The following is a 26,484-nucleotide window of genomic DNA, read 5'->3' as shown; positions in this document are numbered from 1 at the left end:
CTCAGTACTGAGGATTAAAAAGATTGAACCTAGGGGCTCCACACTGAGCTAACCCCCAGCCCTTTCTTCCGAAGTCTCTAAATTGTCCAGGTGGGACTTGAACTTGTGATTCTTTGCCCTAAACTCGCCAGACTGTTGGGATGACAAGCTTGTACCACCATGTCTGGCTTTACTACTGGCCTTGTAAAGACATGCCAGCTTGAGAAAAAAAAAATTGCCAGCTGATTAAACACTAGAAAGAACAAAAGATTTTTAAGAAACAACTTACCTAGTACTTCACCTTCAAATGCTCCCTACTCATCCAGAGTAGCTGTCTGCCTCTCTTCCCCTTCTCTCAGAATAAACGATCTTCTTTTATATTGAAAGAAAGAACAAGAGAATGAACAAACTTGAATGAACTTACCTCCGTTTGTCTCTTGGTATACAACAGATTTTCCCAATTCAGCACCAAGTCGCCTACAGGCAAAAAAAAAAAAAAAGGCAATTAAGATGCTTCTTAATCTAGTTCATATGCATGTATTTTAACAAAAAGACCCAAGTAACCAGACGGGCACTCTTTCCAGAGCCATTTTGGAAGCCAGGGAGCTGGGGCTACAGATCAGGGCTGCTGAGAGGTAGAGCACTTGCCTAGCACGTGCAACACCCTAGCTTTCAAGAAACAACAAAAACCAACAAAACCTAGATGTTTGTGGACATGGTAGCATGCTTGTAATTCTAGCAGCATTCAGAAGGATCAGTGGGGCCAGCTGGGCTACATGGTGAGTTCAAGACCTGCCTCAACTATGAAGCAAGACCCTGTCCTGTTTCAAAACAATACAAAAACAAAATAAAGAAAAAAAGTTTAATTCATGCCTGACATGGTGGTGCATTGTTGTAATCCCAGTAATTTGGGAGGCCGAGGCAGGGGAATTGCAAGTTGAAGGCCTATCGAGAGCCTCAATTTTGTGAGGCTCTGTCTCAAAATTAAAAATAAAGATTAAGGATATATAGAGCTCAGTGGTTGAGTGCTTGCATAGCATGCACAAAGCTGGGGTTAGTCCTCAGTACTGCAAAAATAAATAACCAACCAAGCACAAAAGCTATTTTTTTTTAACAACTAGAAATACATACAAGAATTAGATATCATAGAATGTTTTGAAACAGTGGCTTTCAGTCTATCACGCTGGGCCTGTGATGCCAGCACTTGGAACAGAACAGCAACAAAAAGTTCTTATCAGCATTATCACTTTACAAGCAAAATGGTATGATATAAAGGAAGAATCTATTTAAAAATACTCCAGCCAGGTATATACATAGAATGGTATATTATTACATTTAAAAGGAATGAAAGTCTAGGATAGTATGTGAACTTTGAAAAATTACACTAATAAGCCAGACACAAAAAAACAAACACTGCATAATTTCGCTTACTGAACTATCTAAGGACAGAAAACCAGACAGAAAGTAAAAGAGGTTATAGAGGATGGAAGAGGGAAGAATGAGGGGTTCACATTACCAGAGTGTACAAAGCTACTGCTTGGAATGATAAAGATGTGGAGACGGACGGTGGTGACAGCTGCACAATACTGTCAATGTGTTTAGTGCCAATGAATGGTACACTTAAAATCTGTTAAAATAGTAAGTTCTATTTTATTTATTTATTGGCTTTTTGAGCCAAGGTCTCGCTATACCGTTCCGACTGGCCTTGAACTCACTCTGTAGTCCAGGGTGGTCTCAAACTCATAGCAATCCTCCTCCTGCCTCAGCCTCCTGAGTGCTGGGATTATAGCATGGGGCTATCATATTGCCCATGCTGCGGATATTTTTATCAACATTAATATGCTAGCCAAAACAAAAGTGCAGGATAGGTGTAGCAGATGGTACGGAATTCCTCAGAGGAGAAACTGGATGAAATACACGTGCAGGTTGAGTCACACACATGTATCCAGGTGTGGTGCTATGCCTGTAATCCTAGATCTTGAGGCAGAGGCTGGAGGGTTGCTGGGAGTCAAGGCCAGACTGAACTAGAGAATGAGATCCTGTCACAAAAAAGCAAAACAAAACAACAACAAACAGCACATGTGTCTAAGTGTTGAGTCAATGTCTGTAAACCCAGATGAGGCAAGATCACCAGATCAAGCCCAAAGTGGGGGGCCACTTGGCGCTGATACCCAAGGCCACCTCTAACCAACGGCTTCTTTGGCTCAAAAGACTGGGGAGGGCCGAATCACCCCAAACTGCCTTACATACCACAGCTGACCCATCGCTGTCCCTGGCCCTGACCCCTAGCGCTGTCTTCTCACCCTGCTCTGCCCTGCCCTGCCCTGCCCAGCGCTGCCCAGCCCTGTCACACCTTTGGTCTGCGGATGGCCCCTCATTGGGAGGCCGCAGGCAGAGCCACAGTGCAGCTCCAGCCTAGGGAAGGGGCCGAATCCCTCCCCTGGGTTAGGAAGGCTCTCACCGCCTGGGGACAGCCCAAAGACTTGGGGGGCACTCATTCACTAGAAGTCGGCTCATGGCTTCTCAGCTGCCAAACCGCGGAGAAGGGGTTGCTCCCGTGCTCTCCGTCCAGCTTCGACACGGCATGATCCCCCCCCCGCCCCGCCCGGCCCGGCCCGCGGGAGGAGGCTCCCGGTCACCCCTGGCCGCAGTGCGGACTGTGCGGGCGGAGCAGGAGACCAGAGGGCGACTCAGCGGGTGCCCCGGTGAAGGCAGCAGCCCCGGCCCCTCCGTCGCCGCTTACTCGGTGATGCGCTTGGCCAGTTCCGTGCAGGCGGCCGTGGAGTTGGCTGAGAAGACGCGGTAGCCAGTGCGAGCGGCGTTCATGGCTGGCGGGGCTGCGGGGTGTGCTCGCGGGGCACGGAAGGCGGAGTACGGGTTCAGCGGGGGCAGCAGAAGCAGCTTCTTGGGCATCGTCCGGCCCGAAGCGCGGTGACAGCCGTCCGCCCGGGGCGGGACCCAGGAGCAGCTCTGCACGAGGCGACCGCGAGAACGGGCGTTGGGTTAGGAGACACGCTGGGAAACACACGCAAAGAGCCAAGGGGCGCGAAACCCCAGTCTTCCGCGCCCCAGAATGACGAAGTGCCCGGGCTCCGTCCACACTGGACACGACCCACACCTCACCCTCCTCCGAGCCTGACTGCCGCGAGGCCGCGCCCCCTCCTGGCGTCAGAGGGAAGTCGGCTAGAGTCTCCCCGCAAAGTCGCCATCTCAGGTGAGGGCGAGGAGGTGTGCGACACTGCCGATGCTGTTCTTTCTATGAACGCGTCTCAGATTCTCTCGGTCAATTGCTTTTGTCGCTCCCAGAGGAACTCTTTTGCTCTGACTTTGCGAGTGACGCACACGAGCGTGACAGTAGTCTCAGCCGCTTTCAAATTCTCTGCCAGGACCCAAAATGTCCTACTTCTGGGGAGGTAGACGATCTAGTTTCACATCTCTATGATGACACAGCCCCGGCACCCTCCGAGGCGCATGCGCCAAACTGGGTTTTATTTGAAAAGTGGAGGGCGGGGTTACCTCCAGTTTTTTTGCCTGCAAAATTCAAGCGTCCCAAAATTGGACCACTGAGCCTGATGGTTAAGGCTTTCCCCAGATGCCGGCCTTGTATGTGCATGGAAAGCTGGGTTCCCTGAACGTGTCACACAGTCTTCGCCCTCATTGTTGCTTGAAGTCCCTCTCCATCCCCTTCCATATGCTCTCTTCTCTCAACCATCCTCGACCACTTGCAAGGGCGCATCTGATCGTCTCAAGCCACCCTGACCGCTTCACTGTGCCATGTGTAGAAGTCTTTTTTTTTTTTTTTTTAACTTTTGGATGCAGCACAGTACAAAGGCTCCGTTCATTATCCAGTACCACAATAAAACACCACCAGTGTCTAGTCTAAGCCAAATTATGTAACCATTGTACACATGTCCAGTTAGTATAATTAGAAACAAAGGAGCTGAGTTACTCCCCTCCCACCAACTAAGGCTAAAGGGCACCCAACAATGATTCCTGCTTCTTTATCCTAATGATAGAGGAAAGAACAGGATCTCTATATAAAGGAAATATAAAATTATAAGTCCCAACATGCTAAGTTCATGTTCTCTAAAATCGGAGAATGAATTCTAGGAACAATGGAGGTTAAGAGTAAAAATATTAGGGCTGAGGATTTAGCTCAGTGGTGCAGTGCCTGCCTGCCGAGTGTGAGGTTCTGGGTTTGATTCCTGGTACCACGCCCACAACCCCCAAAAAAGAGAAGAGTAGGAATATTATTTGAGAAGTACTGCTCTGAGAGATAGGAAGGGACTCAAAAGTGGAGTGCCAAGGACTCCACTTTTCAGGGGACGTTTTAGAGCGCAAAAACCACATGGGTGCAATGCGAGTTAAAGCCATGAACAAGAGGTAGGGATGTAGCTCAGCAGCATAAGTGCCTGCATGGCAGGCACAAGGTCCTGAGTTTGATTCCTGGTACAAAAAAAGGGCTATGAACAACTATTAAGGCTGTAAGTGTACTCGCTTAAGTAACAGTGATCTAATGGCAAAACAAGTCATGTAACAAGCGTGTATGAAAGAATAAAGAGCCTTTTAAGAAGTGATGTGCCCGAGTTCTTGTTCAGTTACTGAGGTGACTGATATCTATTGAGACTTCATTAGACCAGGTGTTATAACTTATCTCCAGCCTGGTCTCTCCCTCTTTATTTTGAGGCCTGGCCTCCAACAGCTGTGTCTGTGGTCACAGATGTAAAGAATTTTCATTTTTTGCCCTGATTCTCCTAAGGGCCTGGCCCTATCTGACTGACTATAATTTTTCTGCCCGGGTGGGTACAAAACGAAATAATAAAATCCTAGGAGATGCCCATGCCCTCAGCAGCAGACCATTAGTGCCAAGGGAGATTCAGGCACCTAAAGCCACAGGTTTTTGGCCTTTACATTTTGAAAGCTTAACTTATCAGCCACCTCTTTTCCTATTGTAAAAGAAATTTTAAAACATAATCTGACAGTATACTAAGAGCAGGAAAGTCAGGCCCAGCCCATTTAGACTCAGCTAGCCTTGATATCCCCCACACCAGCTACAATTTATTTTATTTTATTTTATTTATTTTGGTGGCTCCGGGGATGGAACTCATGACCTCGAGCTTGCCAGGTTGGCACTTACGCCACTGAGCTAAATCCCCAACCCCAGCTACAATTTATAAGATAGACAAAACTCAGCCAGAAAGTATATCTTCTTGTGCTAACTTGTTTCAAGGACAGATGAGTTAAATACAATGTTTGATTCCACTCCAATCACCCAAGCCCCCATCTTCCTGCTGTAGGATAAGAAGCCCCCTTTAGCCCAGAATGAGTCTGTCTGACAACATATGACTCAGCCTATATAATCAATTATAAAATAACCCGCTATCAGCCTTTGATACTTCCTGCCTAAAACATATGTAAGTATCTGTTTAACCCCAAGGTGGGGTTGGTGATTTGGAACTCAGTTTCCCCAGCCACTAGCATATAAAGAACTGCCTCCCCAACTCCTTGGTGCCTGCATGTCTTCCATCCAATTTGGTCCTGTTTTTTTTCCACACTATTTTTGCTGCTACCTTTCCTGGGATCTTCAATAAACATAACTACTTAGTACTGGGTGTATGCTTGGCAATTCTTTCCTTCTTGAACACAAGAACCAGGACTAAAGCTGGGCATGGGTGGCTCATGCCTGTAATCCCAGCACTCGGGAGGCTGAGGCAGGAGGATTATTGTGAGTTCGAGACCAGCCTGTGCTGCAAAGTGAGCTCAAGGCCAGCCTGAACTGCATAGCGAGACCCTGTCTCAAAAAAGACCAAAAAAAAAAAAAAAAAAAAAAAAGAACCAGGACTATTACTGACACACTCAGCTGTAACACTAATGGACAGAAACATAAATATGTTACCTTTGAAAACCAAAGAGAGTTGGGGGTGGTGGCACACTCCTGCAATCCCAGCACTTGGGAGGCCAAGACAGAAGGATCATTGTGAGTTTGAGGTCAGCCTGGGCAATACATTGAGTTTAAGGCCAGCTTGGGCTACACATCGAGAGTCTGTCTCAGAAAACAAAACAAATACACAAAGCCAGAAAGAAACCCAAAGAAATCTCAGTATGGTGACACATGCCTGTAATCCCAGCATTTAGGGGGCTTTAGCCTCCTGCTTTAGCAGGAAGACTGCCACCAGTTCAAAGCTTAGACAAGAGGAATTTTTGAGTTCAAGACCAGCATGGCCTACATCATGAGCTCAAGGCCAGTCTCAACTGTACAGTGAGACCCTGTTTCAAAAAAGCCAATAGTCGGATGCGGTGGCACACACATGTAATCCTTAGGAGACTGAGGCAGGAGGATCATCATAATTTCAAAGCCAGCCTGAACTATATACCAAGACCCTGCCTCAAAAAAATTAATAAAAAAAACCAACCAATTAATAAATAAAATAAGAACTGCAACTTCAGGACACAAAGAAGTTTCCCAAGGCTACAATTATTTTGTTTCCAAGTTACTCCTAAGTTAAAAAAAAAAATTAGAAAGCCTGTAATTTTCTCTTGTAAAATGGCCCTATTACCAGTGAATGAACCATCACGTTTCAAATTCCACAGATTTGCTCACCAAATGCTAAATGTACCTCTTCCAGACCATAATCTGGCTTATTCTACAAAAACTACACTCTTCTCTGAGTGTAAACTTTTTCTGCTAAATAAATCTTTTCTGTGCCTCCTACTGACAGGAGCTGAAAATTCTTACGGGATGGGGCTCAGCGAAGTCACCAGATTCTGACACAGTGCCCTCTACTGGCCCTTGAGCTACTTGTGGAGGTAGCTACTACTGTCCTAGTTCCCTTACCAAGTCCTCACCAGCTAGTACAGCGCCTGATATGCAGTAAGCGTTCAGGAAATGTTTGTTGGCTAAGCACTTCTGGGGGCCACTTCCCAACACCAGGCTGAGCTTTTTAACAATGTGGGCATGCTTCTGGCTGGCTGGTGTTTGTGTGCCCAAAATTCATAGGCTGAAGCCCTGTTCCTGGTATACAGTGTTAGGAGGTGAGGTCTATCTTTGGGAGATGGCTGGGACTAGACTAGGTTGGAGGCCCCAAGATGAGACTGGTATCCTTCCTAGAAGAGGAAGAGACATCCAAGCTTTTGTGTCTTTGCCACACAGGGACACAGTAAAATGCTGACTGCTTGTAACGCAGAACCTGACTAAACTGGTTGTCTGATCTGGGACTTCTGGGCCACCTGCATAGTGAGAGATAAATTCCTATTGTTGTACTTAGGCAGAAAGATTGTAAACTAGGGACCAGCCTCCCTATTGAGCAAGACCCTGTCTCAATGACAACAATAAAAAAACAAACAACTTTTGTTCTTTAAACTGCCTATCTAGGATGTTTTGTAGAGGCCCAAACAAAGACAGCCACAGCAAGCTGGCCAGGGCATCACGCCTCCATGTCCTGTCCATCAGCGTTCGCTGTTTGAGGAGTCACTGGCTTATAATCAACAAAGTGGCAAAAGAAGCTGATTGAGAAATTATCTGAGTCATATTTTCCTGCCCTTGTCCTTGAGAGAAAGAGGGCACATGGAGGAACTGAGGGGGAAAGAGGGTGCCCAGGGGAACTGAGGCTTCTCTCATCAGTTTTAATTACTGAATAAAAGCCTAAATTCAGTGGGGAATGATGGCATATGTCCCTAGTCCCAGCATCTGAGAGACTGAGGTAGGAAGATGCCAAATTTAGGCCCAACCTGGGGAATTAAGTGCCATAGCGTGATCCTGACTCAAAATTAAAAATTAAAAAAGGGACTGGTGCTGTAGTTCAGTGCAAAGGTCCTGGGTTCAAATCCTAGTAATATATGCATGTGTGCATGTACACACACACACACACACACACACATACAACACACACACACACAGCCTAAGTTCCAGGACAAAGAACTGGAGGGTCCCTATGTCACCAGCCCTAGAGACAGGTGGTTCTCCCATGGTAGGGACAATACAGTATGCCAGGTAGGGCACTACCCAGTGCCCGGAGTCTTCTAGGACAGGAGAGGTAGGAGGCCAGAGGCCTTTCCTCCAGGCTCTTTTATGTACCAATTTTAGCACATGATGCTTGGAGTCAGATTTTATCTTGCTAAATAAAATTTAGAATGTATGTACTATTGTTGCCCCTGATTGATGTTTTGAAATTTTGTTTTATTGTTTTCCTCTTTGAAATGGATTTGAAAAAATAAATGCAAAAAAATTTAGAGGCCTGTCATCCTAACACTCTAGGAAGCTCAAGCAAGAGGACTGAAACTTTGAACTCAGCCTGGGATATTTATTTATTTGACTTTATGAGACAGGGTCTCACTATATAGCCCAGACCAGTCTCAAACTCTCAGTGATCCTCCTGCCTCAGCCTCTGACATGCTGGGATTATAGGCATGCACTACCACTTATGGGAGTGGGCAATTTATTGACCTAATGAGACCTGTCTTAAGGTAAAATTTAACAAAAGGGTGGCAGCAAGGGAGGGGGTCTGGAGACATAGCTCAGTAAGGAGGTTCTGGGTTCAAGTCCCATTACACAAACAAACAAAACCCTGGAGGCAAAGTTACACAGGTTTTTTGTTTGTTTTTATTCTTTTGCAGTGCTTGGGACAGAATCCAGGGCCTCATGCATGCTAGGCAAATGCTCCACCACTGAACAATACCTCAACCCACAAAATATTTTTAAAGCCATGCAGACTGGCATATTCATCCCGAATCCCTGCTGCCCAGCCTCCTCTGATGCCAGCTTGGGAATGTAGTTGGGCTAGGTTTCCACCCACAGTGACACAGGTGACTCCTGGCAGCAGAGGTTGCCTGGCCACAAAGCCTACATGTTTACTGTCTGAATCTCTACACTAAAGGTTAACCTAGTGATCTCAACTGTATAAAAATAAAACGTGTGTGTGTGTGTGTTTGATACAGATGGTGACTATCTCCACTGTGGTATCAGAAGCCATCTTATTCATGTCTGTTTTTTACTCTTTTCTGAAGTTTCCAAATTCCATGGGTTACATTTACAGTCCCCTCTTCATTTTATATTAAAGTTTATTAAAGAAGGGGGCATCATGCTTCTGTTTTCCCAACTGAAGATATGAGGGTCTGTGTGCTACAGATTTCAACTGCCAGGAAAGGTTCCCGTAGAGGAACTGGTGGGGACAGGGGAGCTCATGAGCCAAGGTGACCGATGTCTCCCACCTGGCACGGTCCCTGGACCAACAGGCCAACCCCAGGTCCCATTTCTCCCCCAGCATTTTGTCTTTGATATGTTTTCTGGAGATTTCAAGCGAAAGAATTCCCAATGTCTGTTTTTGCACCCTACGAGCCAACTGCTTATCAACATCTCCCAGTACAGCATCTGTTCCATTCCAGCCCACTTTCGGCTTTACGCCTAATGACAGGCTATTTGCCACCATGCTTATCTCTGCCCTTAATTGATGGCATTAATTCACTAGGGCTGTCCTGACAAAATACCACCATCTGAGTGACTTAAACGACAGGGACGTAAGCCAGGCATGGCAGCGCACACCTGTACTGACACTTCTGGATTAACCACGGAGCTCTGGTCCAGGTCCCACGGCTAGGTTATTAATTGAATTGGTCACTGAACGAGGAACTGCATATAGTGTGTACACGACAATATTCAGAATAAGGAAATGGTCAAACGAAGTTCCAACTTGATGACTTCATTTGTATTTGCAGGACTCTTACCCGTAGTACTGTGCTGTGGAAGGGAATGCAGATCTACAGTATTGTGCTGTGTAGTGCAATAGCAATAATTGTTATAGTGTGTGTGCGTATAAACAAGATACGCTGTATTAAAAAGACACTGATGTGCTCTAAGCGAGATGTGCAGAACTGTACAAAAAAATAGACAAACCATAAGTTTGAGCAGTCGTTAAACAGGTAGGTCATTAAACGAGTATGCGTAATTCTCCCGCTCTTAGAGGCTGAGGCAGGAGGATCATATGAGATCAGGGACATCATGAGCTACATGGTGAGTTCAAGACCAGCCTGAATTACATACCAAGACTCTGTCTCAAAACAAACAAACAGCCACAAAAGTATAAATGTATTTTCTCATTTCTGGAGCCTGGAAATCCAAGATCAAGATGTTGGCAGAGTTGGATTCCTCTGACAACTCTGTTCTTGACTTGTAGATGACAGCTCTCTCTATATGTCTTCACATGATTGTGCCTCTCTGTGTCTGTGTCCAACCTCCTCTTACAAGGGCACCACTCATATCCTCTTGGGACGTATTACCACCTAAAAGACGCTATCCCCAGCCGTAAACTGTCCAGACCTATAATTCCAAGCACTCTCAAGAGGCTGAGGCAGAAAGATCACTAAATTACAGCCTAGCCTAGGCAATGTAACAACTGAATGAGACCATGTCTCAAAATATAAACTACGAACTGATGATGACATATGATTGCAATCCCAGCATTCCAGGATGCTGAAACAGGACGATCATCAAGTTTGAGTATTGTCAGGGCAATGTGGCGGTGTATAAAGTCTAGTCACAAACAAAAAATAAGGACTGGGTTATGTAGCTCAGTGAGAACCCTGGGTTCAACTCTCAGCACAATAAATAAACAGACAAACAAACAGTAGCTGGGCATGGTGGTGCATGCCTGTAATCTCAGCATTCAGAAGGCTGAGGCAGGAAGATTTTAGCAAGTTTGAGGCCAACTTGAACTAATAATGAGACTGAGTCTTAAAAAAAATGAACAAATAAAATAAATAAATAAATAAATAAATAAAGTTGGAAGTGTAGGTAAGTGTTAAAGTCCGGGTTTAATTCTCAACACCATAAATAGATAAATAGAAAGGACTAGGGATATACCTCAGTGCCAAGGCTCTGCATTCAGTCCCTGATACCTAAAACAAAGCAAAATAAAAACAAGGACTGCTCCTAAATACAATAACATTCCAAGGTTCTAGAGATTGGTGTTCTAGAGACCAAGGTTCTAGAGACTGGGGGATAGCTGAGTGGTGAAGCATTTGCCTAGCATGGCTAAGTCCTTAAGTTTCATCCCCAGCACAAAAAAACATCTATTTTGAGATTTTCATTTGGCTGTTTTCAGTTTGTCTGTTTTAATTCTCTTTATAGGGCCAGGCTGACCCTTAAGACTCCAGACCTATAAGGTCTCTTGCAGGAGAGAAAACAACTCTGCTCACTCCAAGGTAACCCCTTCCATATCTAGTACAGCTCTGTTTCCATTTGTTACCTTTTTTTTTGGCAGTATCAGGGATCAAACTCACAACCTCACGGTTGCCAGGCAAGTGCTTACACCACTGAGCTAAATCTTGGCCTACTTTTTTATTTTTTTTTAATGATCTGTTGTTGATTGGGCTGCAAGTTCAGCACAAATTCTGTGCAGGTTCAGCACAAATTCTGGAAAGATCCTTCTGTCCTGGAGACTAAAGACCAAGGATGGCCCGGGCTGGGAGCCAGCCAGAGGGCAACTAGCCCTCAGACCTAGAGGGCTGTCTTCAGGACTCCTCCGCTCTGCCTCCAAGGGACAGGTGGTGTAGAAGACAAGGTCAGTCTTTGCGACAAAAGAAAACATTTCAGGCAGTAACTAACCAATTGTTTTTTGTTGGTGCTGAGACAGAATCCAAGGCCTTGCCTAAGCTAAGCACATGCTTGACCACTGAGCTACACCTTCATCCCTGAAAATTCAACAGTTTTGTATCTGGGGTACCCCTCCAACTCCAACTTTGGAAAAATATGAGCCTTTCCCTGAGCAGATCTCAGCAAGCTGAGACCGAATGATCTTTATTTCTAAAAATAATACTAACTTGGATCTCTAATCAGATTCTCTCAATAGGATACCAGAAACCATGCTGGGGACCAGAGCAAGATACTGAGCAGACGGAGCCAAGCGCACCAGGAGTGCCCTGCCCATCTTCGACAAGGACAGTGGTAGAGGGCAGCTGCTGCAGTGGCAGCTGGAGACTCTGAAATGGACCCACAAGGTCCAGAGCTATCAGTAGGAAAGGGGCTTTTGAAGCATCTCAGGGTGTCCAAATATCCGCATATCCTTGAACACTTTGCTGTAAAAATCATTTAGTGCCTTCTAATGTTTCTTCCAGGTACACTGCAAACTTTCTGCCAAAAGAGGTTTTGTTTTTGCTTTTAGCAAAGTTTATTTGAGAAAATAACAGTGAAGAGGGGGAGAGAAACTGGTTCTGCAGGGCGAGTTTGGACCAAGTAATTAGAGAAAGCAGGTAAGAGGAAAGATAAAAGTATACAGTGCACCTGGGAAGCAGTAGGGCTATCACGGAAAACTATGAGAGCTTTGTTTTTTTAGACAGGCTCTCACTTTGTGTTCCAGGCTGGCCTTAAACTCACTGTGTAGCCTGCTCTGGCCTCAGACAATGCTGGTGACCCCTTTGCCTCAGCTTCCTAAGCGCCAGGCTTACAAGTGGGGTGCACCACCTTGCATGTTTTGGGGACTGTTTCTTGACATGTGGCTGAATTCATAGCAGCACTGGCTAGATGGGCTGAACGACAAAGAAATGAAGTGAGAAAAGAGGCTATAGATGTAGCAGCCAAGAAGGTAGGAGGTGAACACTAAAGAGAAGTCACAAGGGTCTTGTCTCAAGTGTACCAAAGGTGTCAAGTTCAAGGAAATCCAGGAGGTCTACAGGAGCAAAACCTGCAGGCAATGCAGATGTCTAATGATAGCTGTGGTCTAGTCATAAACTCAGCACTGAGTCCTGGCTGAGTGCACCCAGAGACACTCAGGCAACTGCAGGGCAGGTAGGTATGAGTGATGGTGGTGGTGCCAGGAGCCAAGTCCTCCCACTCCTTGACCTTGCTTGCCAAGCGGTGCTGCCCGCCTTTGTTCCCAATCATTCTTCTGTGTTTTAGTGCTTAAGAGACAGAGTTGCTACGCAGCTGTGATCAAACCTGTGGCAGTCCTCCTAGGATCACAGGTGTGCCCCAAGTTGCTCCTCTGGATGACAGGATAGCAATGATTCCTTCTTCAGAGGGTTTTGTGGGCTAAGCATTGGGAACAGGACTTAGTAATACTGGTTATCAGGTGAAGGGAGATGGGAAATAGGTGTATCTTAATTCACTGGTCAGGGTCAATCAAGAAAACAACCACACCTTGTATGCCAATAAATAATCTATGTCTTTTATTTTATTTTTACTTCTTGGTGTTAGGAGGAATCGTATGGCCTCATATGTGCTAGGCAAGTGCTCTGTGACTGAGCTACATCTCTGGCCCTAACAAATAATTTAGCATGGGGATTTGGGTAAATGGGGGCTGCAGGACAGAAACGGCAGGAAGCAGACACTGGAAGACCAAAGGGAGAGTAGCTAACGGAGCAGTTTTCCCACCAGCAGTGGCTGTGAGTGTTACAGGAAATCTAATCTCAAACTGAACAGAAGACTGCACCGGGGAGTTAGAAGGCAACTGTTTATTATGCTAGTGGGTTAGTGGGGCCAGTCCAAATCACTAGCAGTGACTGAGAGTGAAACAGAAACTTACGTATGTTTGGTAAGCAGGAAGTATGAAAGCTGATAGCAGGTTATTACAGGATTGGTTACATACCTTGTCAGGTCATTCAAAATAGATTTACTTAAAAGGAATTGTTTACCTTACTATAGGAACACTCTGGGAAAGAGGAGAGGGATTTCTTGTAGGAAAAGCAGAGTTAAATGCGTCCTTGACTCGGCCAGTCTGTTCTGGGCCTGAAGTCCTTGAAGCAAGTGACACAGCCAAGGTGACTCAGTGCATTACCTGGATGCAGACACCCAAGGCTACCTGAAGTTAGCAGACCAGCTATTGACCAGCGGGAGCACGGTCACAGGCCTCTATGCATCTCTAGCTTTTACTATGAAACACCTAAAGTCTGCTATTCTGTCAGTGTGCCCTGGCACTATAATTGTGCCCCAACAGGACACAGAAGGAGTTGGAGTGATCTAGAAGCCTGAAGAAGGGACCCCAAATCTGAGGCATTGTCCGGCTGGTGCTGGACTCTCTGAGGGGCAATATAAGCTGCGTGCATCCTCAGTGCCATCAAATAAACCAAGAAAACTCTCAACAACCACGTGTGAGCGAGGTAGCCCTACTATGGGAGAACTTAGCACTTACAACCCTCCCAGCCCCGGGCCTCAGTGTCTCTTTCTGATGCTGGTTCCCGTTTGCAACCTTTGGCTTTGGTAACACTACAGGAGCAAATTCAGCACTTTCCTGCATTCTGTGTCATTCTAGTGAATTACTAGACTTGAGCTGGCTGGTGGGAATCTCCTAAAATTATAGCCATCTAGGCAAAGGTGAGGACTCCTGAACTTGGACTGATGTCTGAAGTGAGAGCAGCACAGGGGAGGACGCTGCTATCACCTGTGACGTTTGACCTGACTCGGGGTAGCTGGTACAGGGAGTCAACACAATTCTCTCCTCTCCACATCAAAAGACAGGGGAAGCATCTTGGGGTTGAGCAGGTATCTTGAGAGGCTGTCTGCATTAATGAGCACTTGACTAGCCTTTCTTTTTCTTTTTTTGGTGATGGTCCTGGGGAGTAAACATAGGTCTTTTGCACTGAGCTGTATCCTCATCCCTCTTTTTGTTTATTATTATTATTATTATTTTGGTACTGGGGGATCAAACTCATGACCTCATGCTTGCCAGGCAGGCACTTGTGCCACTGAGCTAAATCCCTGGCTCTTGTTTTTTATTTTGAGACAGAGTGTCACTAAGTCTCTAAGTTTGCTAGACTGAGTGAGCTTCAGCTTTCCATCCTCCTGCTCAGCCTCCCAGAGTGCTGGAATTACTGGTTTTTTTGAAAGCATGTGGGGGTTGGAGACACACAAATCTTTGTAAAGCATGTGGGAGGGCAGGAAAAAAGATCTTGGGCCCCATCTGGCTGTCTACTTGGTCATACACTGGCCTATCTGGCCTGGGGCTCTGAAGGTTGGAAAGCGTCCAGAAAAGCTGGCAGGATGTGTGTCTCATCACACGACTGAGACCATCAGGACACAGATGCCCAGACTTGGGGTCCAGAGCTGTAGAGAGCTGTGAATTCTAGGATTAGGATTGGGGGTGCTTTGCAGGGCAATATGGCAAGAAGCCACCTCATAGAATCAGCAAGCACACGCAACCCAAGAGGTCCTCAGGAGACAGCAGGTCTGTGGGAGCCTTGTTTGCTCCCATTGAATAGAGAGGGTGAGGTTTTCCTGCCACCCCCTATCCTGGGACATTTGGCAAGGTGTGGAGACAGCTCAGGAGCTGCTACTGGGATCTGGTGGGTACAGGCTAGGGATGCTGCTACACAGTGCTCAAGACAAGCTCCACAACAGCTCCAGATGCCAGAAAGAGTGGGGTCAGCGATGAAGACCTCCCACAGCAAGGCAGTGCAGCGTCACCACCACTACAGGAAACACATCTGTTTTCCATTCCTCTCCTTCCTGCCTCAACCTCAAAAAACACAAAGCAGGAGGTGGTGGATGAGAAACATCCCACCCCCCTGCTGCAGTACTGGGGCCTCAGGTCGGGCCTGTGCTAGGAAATGAAGGAGAATCTGAGACTGAGGCTTTAAATAAGCCAGTGGTAAGCACCAACAGGAGACTAGGACCTGGACTGGGGTTCCCTCCTGGGGAGTCTGCTGCCAGTGGGAAATGTTTGGCCAAGCCCAGTGGGCAGAGCTCCTGTAAAAAGAAAACTTTTTCTCCACGTGCACTTCAGCAAGACACAGAAGCTTCCTGAAACTGGCTACTGTTGTACGTGGTTTAGTGCAGTGCTGGGCACCCAACCAGAGCTCTGTAAGTGTCAGCCACTTGTGGTAAGAGAAAATGGGAGTTGGGCAGTCTGTCCCAGTACTCTGGGAGCTCAGGACGGAGCACCACAAGTTAGAGCGCAGGCTGGGCAACTGAGCGAATTAATGAGAGCCTGCCTCAAAATAAACCATAAAAAAAGGTGTACTGGGGACCCAGAGAAGAGCCCCGATTGTCTATGTTTGGGCACGGGGAGAGAATGAAAAACAGAGGCGCGTTTAGTAATACGTGAGTGGCTGGGAAGTCAGTGTCTCCCAATGGGTCCTCCTCCTCACACTCCTAAACAGCCACTATTTACAGGGTGTAGCCAATGATAGGCAGGGCTACCAAAAAATTCCAATTCAATGGGAGACTCAGAGGTTTATGACTCTATGGTAAGATATACTCCTGGGTTAACCCAACAGGGCGTAGATGATCTTATGCTAAGAGGAGTCAATGAGAGTCTCGGATGGTACCTCAGATGGAGGTAATCCCAAACCTCCACTTTATCCCTTAGGGCAATCTGTAAAATTAACCATTGTGCATTTGTGGTCCCCAGCAAGGACGGGCCTGTAACTGTGAACAAAGGCCCTGACTTCTACCCCTATCACTGCAGTGGGATGCGGTGAGGGGGACCAGTGGCCTTCAGTGAGGAGAGAATCTTCAAGGATAGAGTCCTGTCATGCAAGGCGGGAACAGCAGCATGGAGGAAGCTGGGGCGCTGATCACAGTGGCACTGGGTTCCTGAAAATCCTTCAGAAGGCATCTATGCTTAAACCACAGATCAGTTCCTGAAAGCCATTCCGGTTCTCATCTCCTGAGGTGAAGAATCTCCAAAAATGGCAGCCATTAACCCTTCCTCCTTGGATGCGCTGCAGCTCCTCACCAGGCCTGGCAGTCTCGATTCTGTCCCCAGGACCAGGACTGACTTTAGTGACTTGCTTGGACAACAGAATGTGGCATAAATGATGTTCTGGGACCTCTGAGGCTGTGTCAGAGATCTTGTAGTTTTGGACTAGATTTCTCTGCGAAATTGCTGGTGGGACAATCCCTCTTGGAACCCAGCTGCCAAGTCACGTGGAGAGGCCACTCTCACCGATTCTCAGCTGCAGAGGTACAGCCAGTACCTGCCACTGCAGTTCACAGAGCCGCCTCAGAGGTGCCACTCCATGGCCATGGCACCCACAGCAGATCCCAGGCCTGAACTCCCAGCTGAGCTCAGTCAACCCCCAGCACACTGTGAGATGATAAAGTAAGGTATTATATCACTGTAGGGACAAGAGACAAACAAACTCCTGGGCCCTTAGCCTGTTACTCATTAAAGGAACAATGTGTGTATTCTTCTGAGGCAATTAAAGACTTAAAGTATTTTTTTTTTCTGAAACCCATGACTATTTGCTTGGGTCTGCAGAGGCCCAACAGGTAGCTAAGAGTAGCACAAAGCTTGACCTTCATTTTTATGCCGTTTACTGTTTTAAAACTTTGGATATAGTCTAACTCATTTAAGAAAAATCACAACAAGCTGGGTGTGGTGGCACATGCCTGTAATCCTAGCTCTCAGGAGGATTGCTGCAAATTTGAGGCCAGCCTGAGCTACATAGAGAAACCCGTCTCTAAAAGACATTTAAGGCCGGGGATTTAGTTCAGTGGCTTAAGCACCTACCTGGCAAGCATGAGGTTATGAGCTCAATCCCCGGTACAAAAACAAAAAAGACATTTTAAAAAAAGCCACAACAAAGTTTTTAAAACTTTTCCTTCTTCAATACTGGAAATTGAACCCAGGGCTTTTCTACTGAGCTGTACCCACAGCCCTTTTATTTTTTATTTTGTAATAGGGTCTCACTAAATCACTGTTTTGACGGGGTAGGGTGGGTGCACACCTGTACTCTCAGCACTATCGAGGCTGAGGCAGGAGGACTGCTGTGAGTCTGAGGTCAGCCTGAGGTACAAAGTGAGTTCAAGGCCAGCCTGAACTGCATTAGTGAAACTCTGTGTCAAAAAACCAACCAAACAAACAAAAATCACTACATTGCCCAGGCTGGCTCAGATTTGTGACCCTCCTGCCTGTGCCTCCCAGAATGATGGAATTGCTGGTGTGTGCTACTGTGCCCATGTCCAGTTCCTCACACTAATGAAACAATGCCATGTTGATACCTGTGTGTCCTACTTACTTCACTGATGAGTATGTCGCAAATTGTATCCATTTACCTAGAAACGTCTCAAGCTTACCTTCAAGGCAGAGTAGTGCTTTACTGCATAACAACACTGCATCTTCTTTATCCATTCATCCATTGATGGTCAGTTGAGCTATCTCCAAGATTTAGCTATTATAAACTGTACCACCATAAACGTGGATATATAGCTGTGGTATGATGCTTTTGATTCTTTCAGGAAGACAGCAAGAAGATGGGTAGCTGGGTGGAATGGAACCTTTAGTTTTAGTTTTTTGAGGAATCTCCACACCAATTTCCACAGCAGTTACACCAGTCTACACTCCCACCAACAGTGGAGGGTTCCTTTCCCCCCAGAGCCCCACCAGCCTTTGTTACTGGTTGATTTCTTTTTTTTCTTTTTTTTTTTAATTTTATTTAAGGAGAAAAAAAAAACAGAAAAAGGGTACAAGTTATACAGAATTTCAGAAGAATAAACAGTAGGGAATCACTAGTTAATAGATTACACATTGTTATCTTAGAAATAGCTGTTCAAGTTACAAAATTAAAGCATATAAAGTGGACTTTCAAACATGAGACTGCAAACAGTTTTGTTCAATGATCCAACAAAACTCAGTAATATGGTTATCTATCTTATACGCTTAAATATATACGCAGTCATATCCTTTAGAGCACTTTCTTTTCCTCTCTTTTGTACAATAACAATTACACATTTTGGGTTTTATTACTCCCACAGTTCTTATTACTTTTTTTTGACGAGAGTAAAACCAAATGTGACATAACAGAACAGAGTCAGTCAAATCAAAAGATGGACATAATACATAATGTAAAAACAAAATACAAGGTGATCAGCAATGGTTACCATACTGCCTCTTGCTATCTTAAAAAGAATTGCCTATATCATCAGTTATAATAAAATTGAACAAAACAGTAAAGAATAAAACCAAAACATTGGAGACATTACAGGAATTTTTTTTTTGTGTTTTTCTTTTTTTATTGGTACCAGGGATTGAACTCATGACCGCCTGCTTGCAAGGCAGGCACTTATGCTGCTGAGCTAAATCCCCAGCCCCGACATTACAGGATTTTAAAAGAAGATAATAGTCAACCAGAATGGGCATCATACTGAATCTTATTGTCTTCACAGTTGTTGCCTATACTCAGTACTGTCAAGCAAAACAGAATAGAGGAAAATCAGTCAAAACAAGATGGTGAGAGTAATACAGGGTTTCAAATCGAGTTAATAGGAAATCAAAGTGGGTTATTATAATGTATCATGCTATTTTTTATTTTTCCCTTAATTAAAAAGATAAAAATAAAAAAGTAAATAATTAAAGAAAGGAGATTGAGATAAAAGAGGGCATAACAAACAAAACAGCGCAGGTCAAAGCATAACCATTTAAGTAAAATAGTGTTTCACCACAAGATATCCTGACATAAAAGTAGTTACCATAGTGTCTCTTTCCTTGAAATTTTTGAGTATAACTTCGTATACTGTAGCACCAAACATATCAAGACAGTGTAAAACCATTCAAGAGAATGACAGTATTACAGAGTATTTAGAACCAACTATCAGAAAATGAACAATGGTTTCTGTATAATCTCCTTGTCTATAAAAGTTTTTGCTTATATTATCACATATAATAAAATCCAATAAGATACAACATGTTAAAACTGATGGAGACAGAAGAATAAAAGCTTGATGGGACTTCAAAACAAGATGATACTAAATCAGCACTAGCTATTATGATGTCTTGTTTTCTCCAAAATAGCTGTTCCTGACATCCAATCTTCTCTGCCTCATTTCTGTTGAGCTCTTTTTCTGTCATTAGTTGTCAGTGTGTCTTCTTCATTTCACTTTCTGCTCCATTCATTGTGGCCTCTCTGCCACTGTTTCTGGCATCTTGGTATTTTTCTTTTTTTAGAATACCCTGCAGTATTTTCTGTAGAGTTGAATTGGTGGTTGCAAATTCCCCTAGTTCCTCTTTATCCTGGAAGCACCTTGTTTTTCCATCAATTTCTAGGGACAGTTGTGCAGGATATATCAATCTTGGCTGGAGGTTATTATCTTTCAAAGCTTGAATTATTTCCCCCCACGCTCTTCGTGATTTGATGGTTTGTGCCGAGAAGTCTGCTATAATTCTGATGGGTGTTTCCTTGTAAGTAATCTGTTTCTTGTCTCTGATGGCTTTTAATATTCTGTTCTTATATTAGATTTCTGGAATTTTGATTATTGTATGCCTGGGTGTAGCTCTGTTTGGGTTGTAGGTGGCTGGGGTCCTGTATGCCTCATACATCTGAGTATCTTTACCTTTTGCTAAATTAGGGAAATTCTCCTCGATTATTTCTGTGAATAGCTTTTGTAGTTCATTTGTTTGTGTCCCTACTTCTTTTATGTTGTTAATTCTTAAGTTATAGATCTTCTTATCATCTTCTAGCCTTTGTATTATTGCTGTTTGTTTTCTTGTTATTTTTAAGAAGTTTTTCATTCATGCTCCCACATTACAAATCTGTCCTCCAGTTCAGATAATCTATCCTTAGTTTCTTTCAAGCTGTTATGCCAGCTTTCAATAGAGTTTTTAGTTTCCTGATAATCTCTCTGAACCTGCTTCACATATTCTATGTTTTCTCTATTTTCTCCATCAAACCTCCCCTTTTTTTCTGTTCTTCCATTCCACCATCTGTTTTTTCTTGGGCAGTGCTTAGCATTTCTCTAACTATTATACTTATATCTTGCTTTATTTCATTTAATACTTCACTTTTGAACTCGTCTATGAGGTTCCAGAGATACCACTTTATGTCTATTGGTGCCATGCCTGATATTGCATGTTTTCTGTCCTCATTCTCCTTTGCATTTACCTTTCCTGGATCAGTGTTCTCAGGATTGGGGACTGAGGACCCTTTCTTGTTGCTTCCTCTTCCCATACTTTTTGTTCCTTCCATACAAGTGAATATAGGAGGCCAGTTTTTTTTCTCTTTGTCTGCTACAGTTTGAATTGCGCCGGCTAGGTGTTCCCACTCACTGCAGTGTACCAGGGAGACACAGACCTGGGCAGCCTCTGCTGGGCCCGCCCCTCCAGGTCAACCTACTGAAGGCTTCACTGCTAGGGTGCACCTCCAGGCGCTGGGACCTGGTTTGGGCTAGCCTACTGGGTCTTAGTCCGTGGCGTCACCCAGGCCAGGCACTCCCCACCAATCCCACTTGAGAGGGGAATATGTGACTGAAGTCAATGCAGCGTCCTGTTCCAGCTAGTCTGCCCGGTCCCAGTATGTCCTTTGCTGAAGCCTCCTATACTATGGAAAGGTCTCCATTCTGCTCACTCACCACAGGCCGATGCAGGGCTCCCTGCCAGTCCTGCTCTCAACTCCGTTTGCCGGTTCCCACTCTCAGAGTTTTTGAGCGTCTCTCTCCCTGTTGTGCTGATTCAGACACAGCAGCGGCAGCAGGAAATTCAAATCGCGGCTTCCAGAGGCGCAGGCTCCAGCTTCCACGCTGAGACCTTATCTGTTCCTGTTATAGCACCAGGATTGCGTTTCCAGTTGGTTTCTCTTAGCTTAGTTCATTCCTGGGTCAGCAGGGCACATCTCCCCTTGCTTAGGACTCCTCACACAGCACCATTCCTGGACTCTAAGCGGAGTATCTCAAAGAGCCTCTGTAGCTGCTGCTATCTATCCGCCATGTTCTCCCAGAAGCCCTACTGGTTGATTTCTTGATAATAACCATTTGTTCTGGAGTGAGTTGGAATCTCAGCATTGTTTTAATTTGCATCTCTTGAACGACCCAGTGATGTTGTACATTTTTTCATGTATTTATTTGATGTTTCTACTTCTTTATCTGAGAAGTTTCTTTTCATTTCAAACATCCAGTTTTGGATTGGGTCTTTAAGTTTGAGGGTCTGATTTTTTTTTTACAGTTCTTTATATATTCTAGATATTAGTCCTTTGCCTGAGAAACAGTTGGCAACATTTTCTTCCTACACTACAGGCTGTCTCTTCACTCTGTTGGTGGTTTTTTTTTTTTTTTTTTTTTTTTTGCTGTGCTTTTTAAAAGATGAGATCCCAATTGGTTCTTTGGGACGGTTCCCATGTGATCAGGGTTTTGTTCACAAAGTCTTGACCTACAGCAATGTCTTCAAGAGTTCTACCTATTCTATCTTTCAGCAGATTTAGATCTTTGATTCATTTGGATTTTAGTTTAGTACATGGTGAAAGATATGAATTTAGTTTTAATCTTTGGCACATGGAAAACCAGCACTATTTATTAAAAAGGCTATTTGTCTTCCAGTGAAGGTGTTTGGCTCCTTTGTCAAAGATAAGGTGGTTGAGTGTGTCTGCAGTTATTTCTGCAACCTCCAATGTGTTCCAGTGATCCTCGGGTCTGTTTTTTTCCCCAGTACCATGCTGTTCTTACCACAGTAGCTTTGTAGTATAATTTCAGGTCAGGGACTGTGATGCTTCTTGTCTTGCCTTTGTTGCCCAGAATTGCTTTTGCTATTCTGGGTCCTTTCTGCTTCCAAATGGATTTTAGTATTGTTTTCTCTAATTCTGTGAGACATGCCATTGGTATTTGATGGGCTTGGCCTGTGTGGCACCTGCCCAACATGGTGCTGGACAGCACCTCTCTTCAACACTGACCTCTGTGTTCTTCTTCTAAACCCAGAAATTGAACTCCCCACTTTTTGTGCGTGTGCCAACATTCCCCCAGACGGCTGTCAAAACTGTCACTTTCCCCCTCCTTCAGACTCTAGCCTCTGTGAAGCTGAATAAACGTCTGCCTGGAGGGGGTCTTGCATTCACTGCAGCCCTCCTGTGCCCGCAGTATATTAAGGCCTTTTTATTTTTTCCCTTTCTTTGCTCTTGCTTTTCTGCCATGCCAAGAAAAAACCTGTCAATACTTTGACTGAGATTACATTACATTTGTATAACAATTTTGGAAGTATGGCTACTTTCACTATGTTGGTTTTTCCTATCCAAGAACAAAGACACTTTTCCATTTTTTCCCATTCTCTGATATCCTCTTCCATCTCCTTTTTCAGATTACTGTATTTTCAAAGTGTCTTTTGCCTTCTTCGTTGAATTGATTCCTAAGTATTTCTTATTTTTTAGGTGCTATCATGAAAAGTATTGCTTCCCTAATTTCTCTCTCAGTGAGTTTGTTATTTGTGTACATGGAGACTATTGATTTTGAGTATCCAGATTTATTACTGAATTTGCTTATTGAATGTACAAGTCTTTTGGAGATTAAATCTAGAAGTTTGGGGATCTTCTATGTAGAGTATCATGTCTCTACAAATAATGATCATTTAACTTCTTTCTTTCCTGTCCTTATTCCGTTCCTTTCTTTGTATTGGCTAATTGGTCTCTCTAATGTTTCTAGAAGTATATGAAATAAGAGTGGTGACAGTGGACATCCTTTTCTTGCTTCTGATCTTAGAGTGAAAGCTTTCAGTTTTTGACTGTTTAGTGTGATGGTGGCTGTTGGTTTGTCATTGATGACTTTTAGCAGATTGGGATAAAGGCCATCTATTTCAGTTTTCTGTAGGGTTTTTTTTTATAATGAATCGGTGTTGGACTTGTCAAACACTTCTTATGCATCTATTGAAATGATCATACGGTTTTCATCTTTAGCTCTGTTGATATGATGTATTACATTTATTGATTGTATGTTGAACCATTCCTGCATCCCTGTGGGATGAGTCCTACTTGATCATGGTGTATAATATTCTTGATGATTTGCTGCATTCTGTTTGCCAGTACCTTACTGAGGATTTTTGCATCTGTGTTCATTAGGGAGATTGGCTTGTAGTCCTCTTTTTTGGTTGGTTATTTCTCTGCTTTTTGGTGTCAGGGTAATACTTGTTTCCAAGAATGAATTTGGGAGTGTTTCTTCCCTTTCAATTTCATTAAAGAGTTTGAGCAACATTTAATCTTTTCTAAATTTCTTGTAGAATTCGGCAGTGAATCCATCAGGATCTGAGCTTTTCCTAGTTGGTAGATTTTTAATAACATCTTCAGTTTCATTAATATTGATTTATTTAGAATTTTTATATATTCTTGATTCAACTTTGGTAATTCATCTGTATCTAGGGGCCTGTCAATTTCTTCTGTGTTTTCCATCCTTTTAGAGTACAGGTTCTTGAAGTAGGTATTGACGATTTTCTGGATCTCTGCAGGATCTGTTGTGATTTCAATCTTTTCATTCCTAATTGCATAGATTTCAGTCTTTCTTTCCTTTTTGGGGGGGTAAGGTTGGCTAAGGGTTTGTCAATTTTATTTAATCTTTCAAAGAACCAACTCTTCATTGATTCTTTGTACTATTTTATAGTTTTCAATATATTAATTTTTGCTCTGATCTTTATAATTTCTTCCCTCATGTGATCTTTGAGCTTGACTTTCCCTTCTTTCTCTAGTATTCCTAGAGAGGTTCAACTTTAGATTATTTATTTGAGCTCATTCTGTTTTTCTGACATGGGAATTTATTACTATAAATTCCCCTCTTAGGACTGCTTTCATTGAGTCCCCTAAGTTCTAATATGTTGTGTTGGCATTATTGTTTAATTATAGAAACTCAAATTTTTTCCTGAATTTCACCTGTGACTATTGATTGTTCAGGAAGGTATGATTTAATTTCCATGTGTTCATGAAGTTCTGGGTTTTTTTGCCATTGATTTCTAATTTTATTACACTATGATCTGATAATATGCGTGGGATAATTTCAGTTCCTTTGCATTTACTGAAGTATGTTCTCTGAGCGAGTATGTGGTCATTTTGGAGAATATCACATGTGCCACTGAGAAGAATGTGTATGTCACAGGATGGAACACTCTGCAGACATCTACTAAGTCCATTTGCTCAAAAGTTTGGTTTAGTTCTAATATTTCTTTGTTAATTTTTTTGTCTAGTTGATCTGTTTATTGTGACCATGGGGTACTGAGGTCCCCTGTTACCACTGTATTAGTGCTTATTGGATTTTTCATACCCATTAATATTTATTTTGTATAATTGGGTACACTAGTATTTGGTGCATATATATTTATCATTGTTATCTGTTCATCTTGGGTTGTTCCCTTTACAAGGATGTTGTGACTTTGTTGTCGCTCATAATCAGTCTTGGCTTGAAATCCACTTTGTTTGTAAATTGAATAGCCACCCTGCTTTTTTCTGGGTTCCTGTTTTCCATCCTTTGACTTTCAGTCTACGGATTTCTTTTTGAATTAAATATATGTGCAGCATTTTGTTGAATCTTGCTTCTTGATCCACTCTTCTAGTGTGTTTCTTTTTATTGTTGAATCGAGACCATTTATATTGATGTTTATAACTGATATGTATTAACTTGTCACTGTTATGTTATTTTCCTCTTGTTAGTTCAATTTTCCTCCTTACTCTGTTCAATTATTTGCCTTGCCTTATAGATTCATCCCATTGAGGGGGATTCATCCCATTACGGGACTGTGTTGGAGACCACCAATTCACAGTGATTGGTTTTGTGTATTTCCCTATGGGATTGGGATCGTTGGTGCCACCCATCTGGGATTTCCCATTGACTTCTTTTTTTTTTTTTTTGACGGTACCGGGGATCAAACTCACGACCTCTTGCTTGCCAGGCAGGTGCTTATGCCGCTGAGCTAAATCCCCAGCCCCTCATTGACTTCTAAGCATGGGATCATCTATGTGTGTTTGTGTCAGCATACGATTAATTCCAGGTCAAGATATGTCTAAACATAAGATTATCAGTGCCCTATGGGGTTGGAGCCTTTGGATGAATTGTGATTCTTTGCTAGTCCCACTTATCACTGTATACAGCTAATAAATAGTGGCTACTTTGGGAGTGGAAAGTGAAAGAGTTTTGCCCTCGTATAAATTACTGTACAGTTATGGTGGTGGTCTAATGTGGCAGAAGGCCCAAGCAGGAACACCGACCACTTCCTGCTTCTTCCTCAGTCCTAATTGCAACTCCCCTTCATGTTTGCACGCACAGAGAATTCCAATTGGTTCCTCACACATCATCAATATCCACCCCATGTGCCCCTTCAATCAGAGGTCATATAACTCTCTCCCTCTCTGTATCTGGTGGAAGGAGACAGCCCAGCCGCCATGGGTTGGGTGCTCCTTTCCATGTGCTCAACTCAATAAACCTGTTCATTTTGTACTTTTGCTTCTCATTTTGTACTTTTGCTTCTCTATTGCATCAGAATACTCTAACAGGGAGGTCAGATCCAGAGACACTGACTTTCAGCCACTGAAGGAATACTTGTCTCTGTTTTTTATTTTTCTTGTGGTATTCTGGAGACAGACAATCGGGACTCTTGGCCCAGTTCCGATATTTGGCACCCAACACGACCAGAATGCGCAACCTTCAAGCCACAATTAGTACTATCAAGGTGCTGACAATCCACCAGACCTTGCGTGACCTAATTAAAGGTAAGTAGAGGATTTTACTAATTATATAGCTCAAACACAATTAGCAAATAGAAATCTGTTGTAGGAGGCTGTTTATCAAAGTAACTATGGAACAATAGTATTTTTTATCTTCCGAAGAGAAAGAATCTAGCCTAT

General features: G+C 43.8%; 1 protein-coding gene across 4 annotated transcripts in view; it reads right to left on the bottom strand.

Moving 5' to 3' along the window:
• Positions 1-26,484, bottom strand: part of Prpsap1 (phosphoribosyl pyrophosphate synthetase associated protein 1) — a 76,734-nt gene that overhangs the window by 30,189 nt on the left and 20,061 nt on the right. For 2 of the 4 annotated variants that reach the window (XM_063241791.1, XM_063241790.1), the window contains exon 2: positions 404-456. Coding sequence is in view for 2 of the 4 variants with exons in the window: in XM_063241792.1 (XP_063097862.1) it covers positions 404-456; positions 2,723-2,892 (223 nt within the window). In the remaining 2 variants the exon portion in view is untranslated. Of the gene's footprint in view, positions 1-403; positions 457-2,722; positions 3,147-26,484 lie in introns of those variants that run through there. The other 2 variants (XM_063241792.1, XM_003461439.5) reach the window with 2 other exon arrangements.

This window comes from Cavia porcellus, unplaced genomic scaffold (assembly GCF_034190915.1).
Source record: "Cavia porcellus strain 051 isolate PalLab524CR breed Dunkin Hartley unplaced genomic scaffold, mCavPor4.1 scaffold_32, whole genome shotgun sequence".
Lineage (NCBI taxonomy): Eukaryota > Metazoa > Chordata > Mammalia > Rodentia > Caviidae > Cavia > Cavia porcellus.
This window is presented reverse-complemented; position numbering and strand designations above follow the sequence as displayed.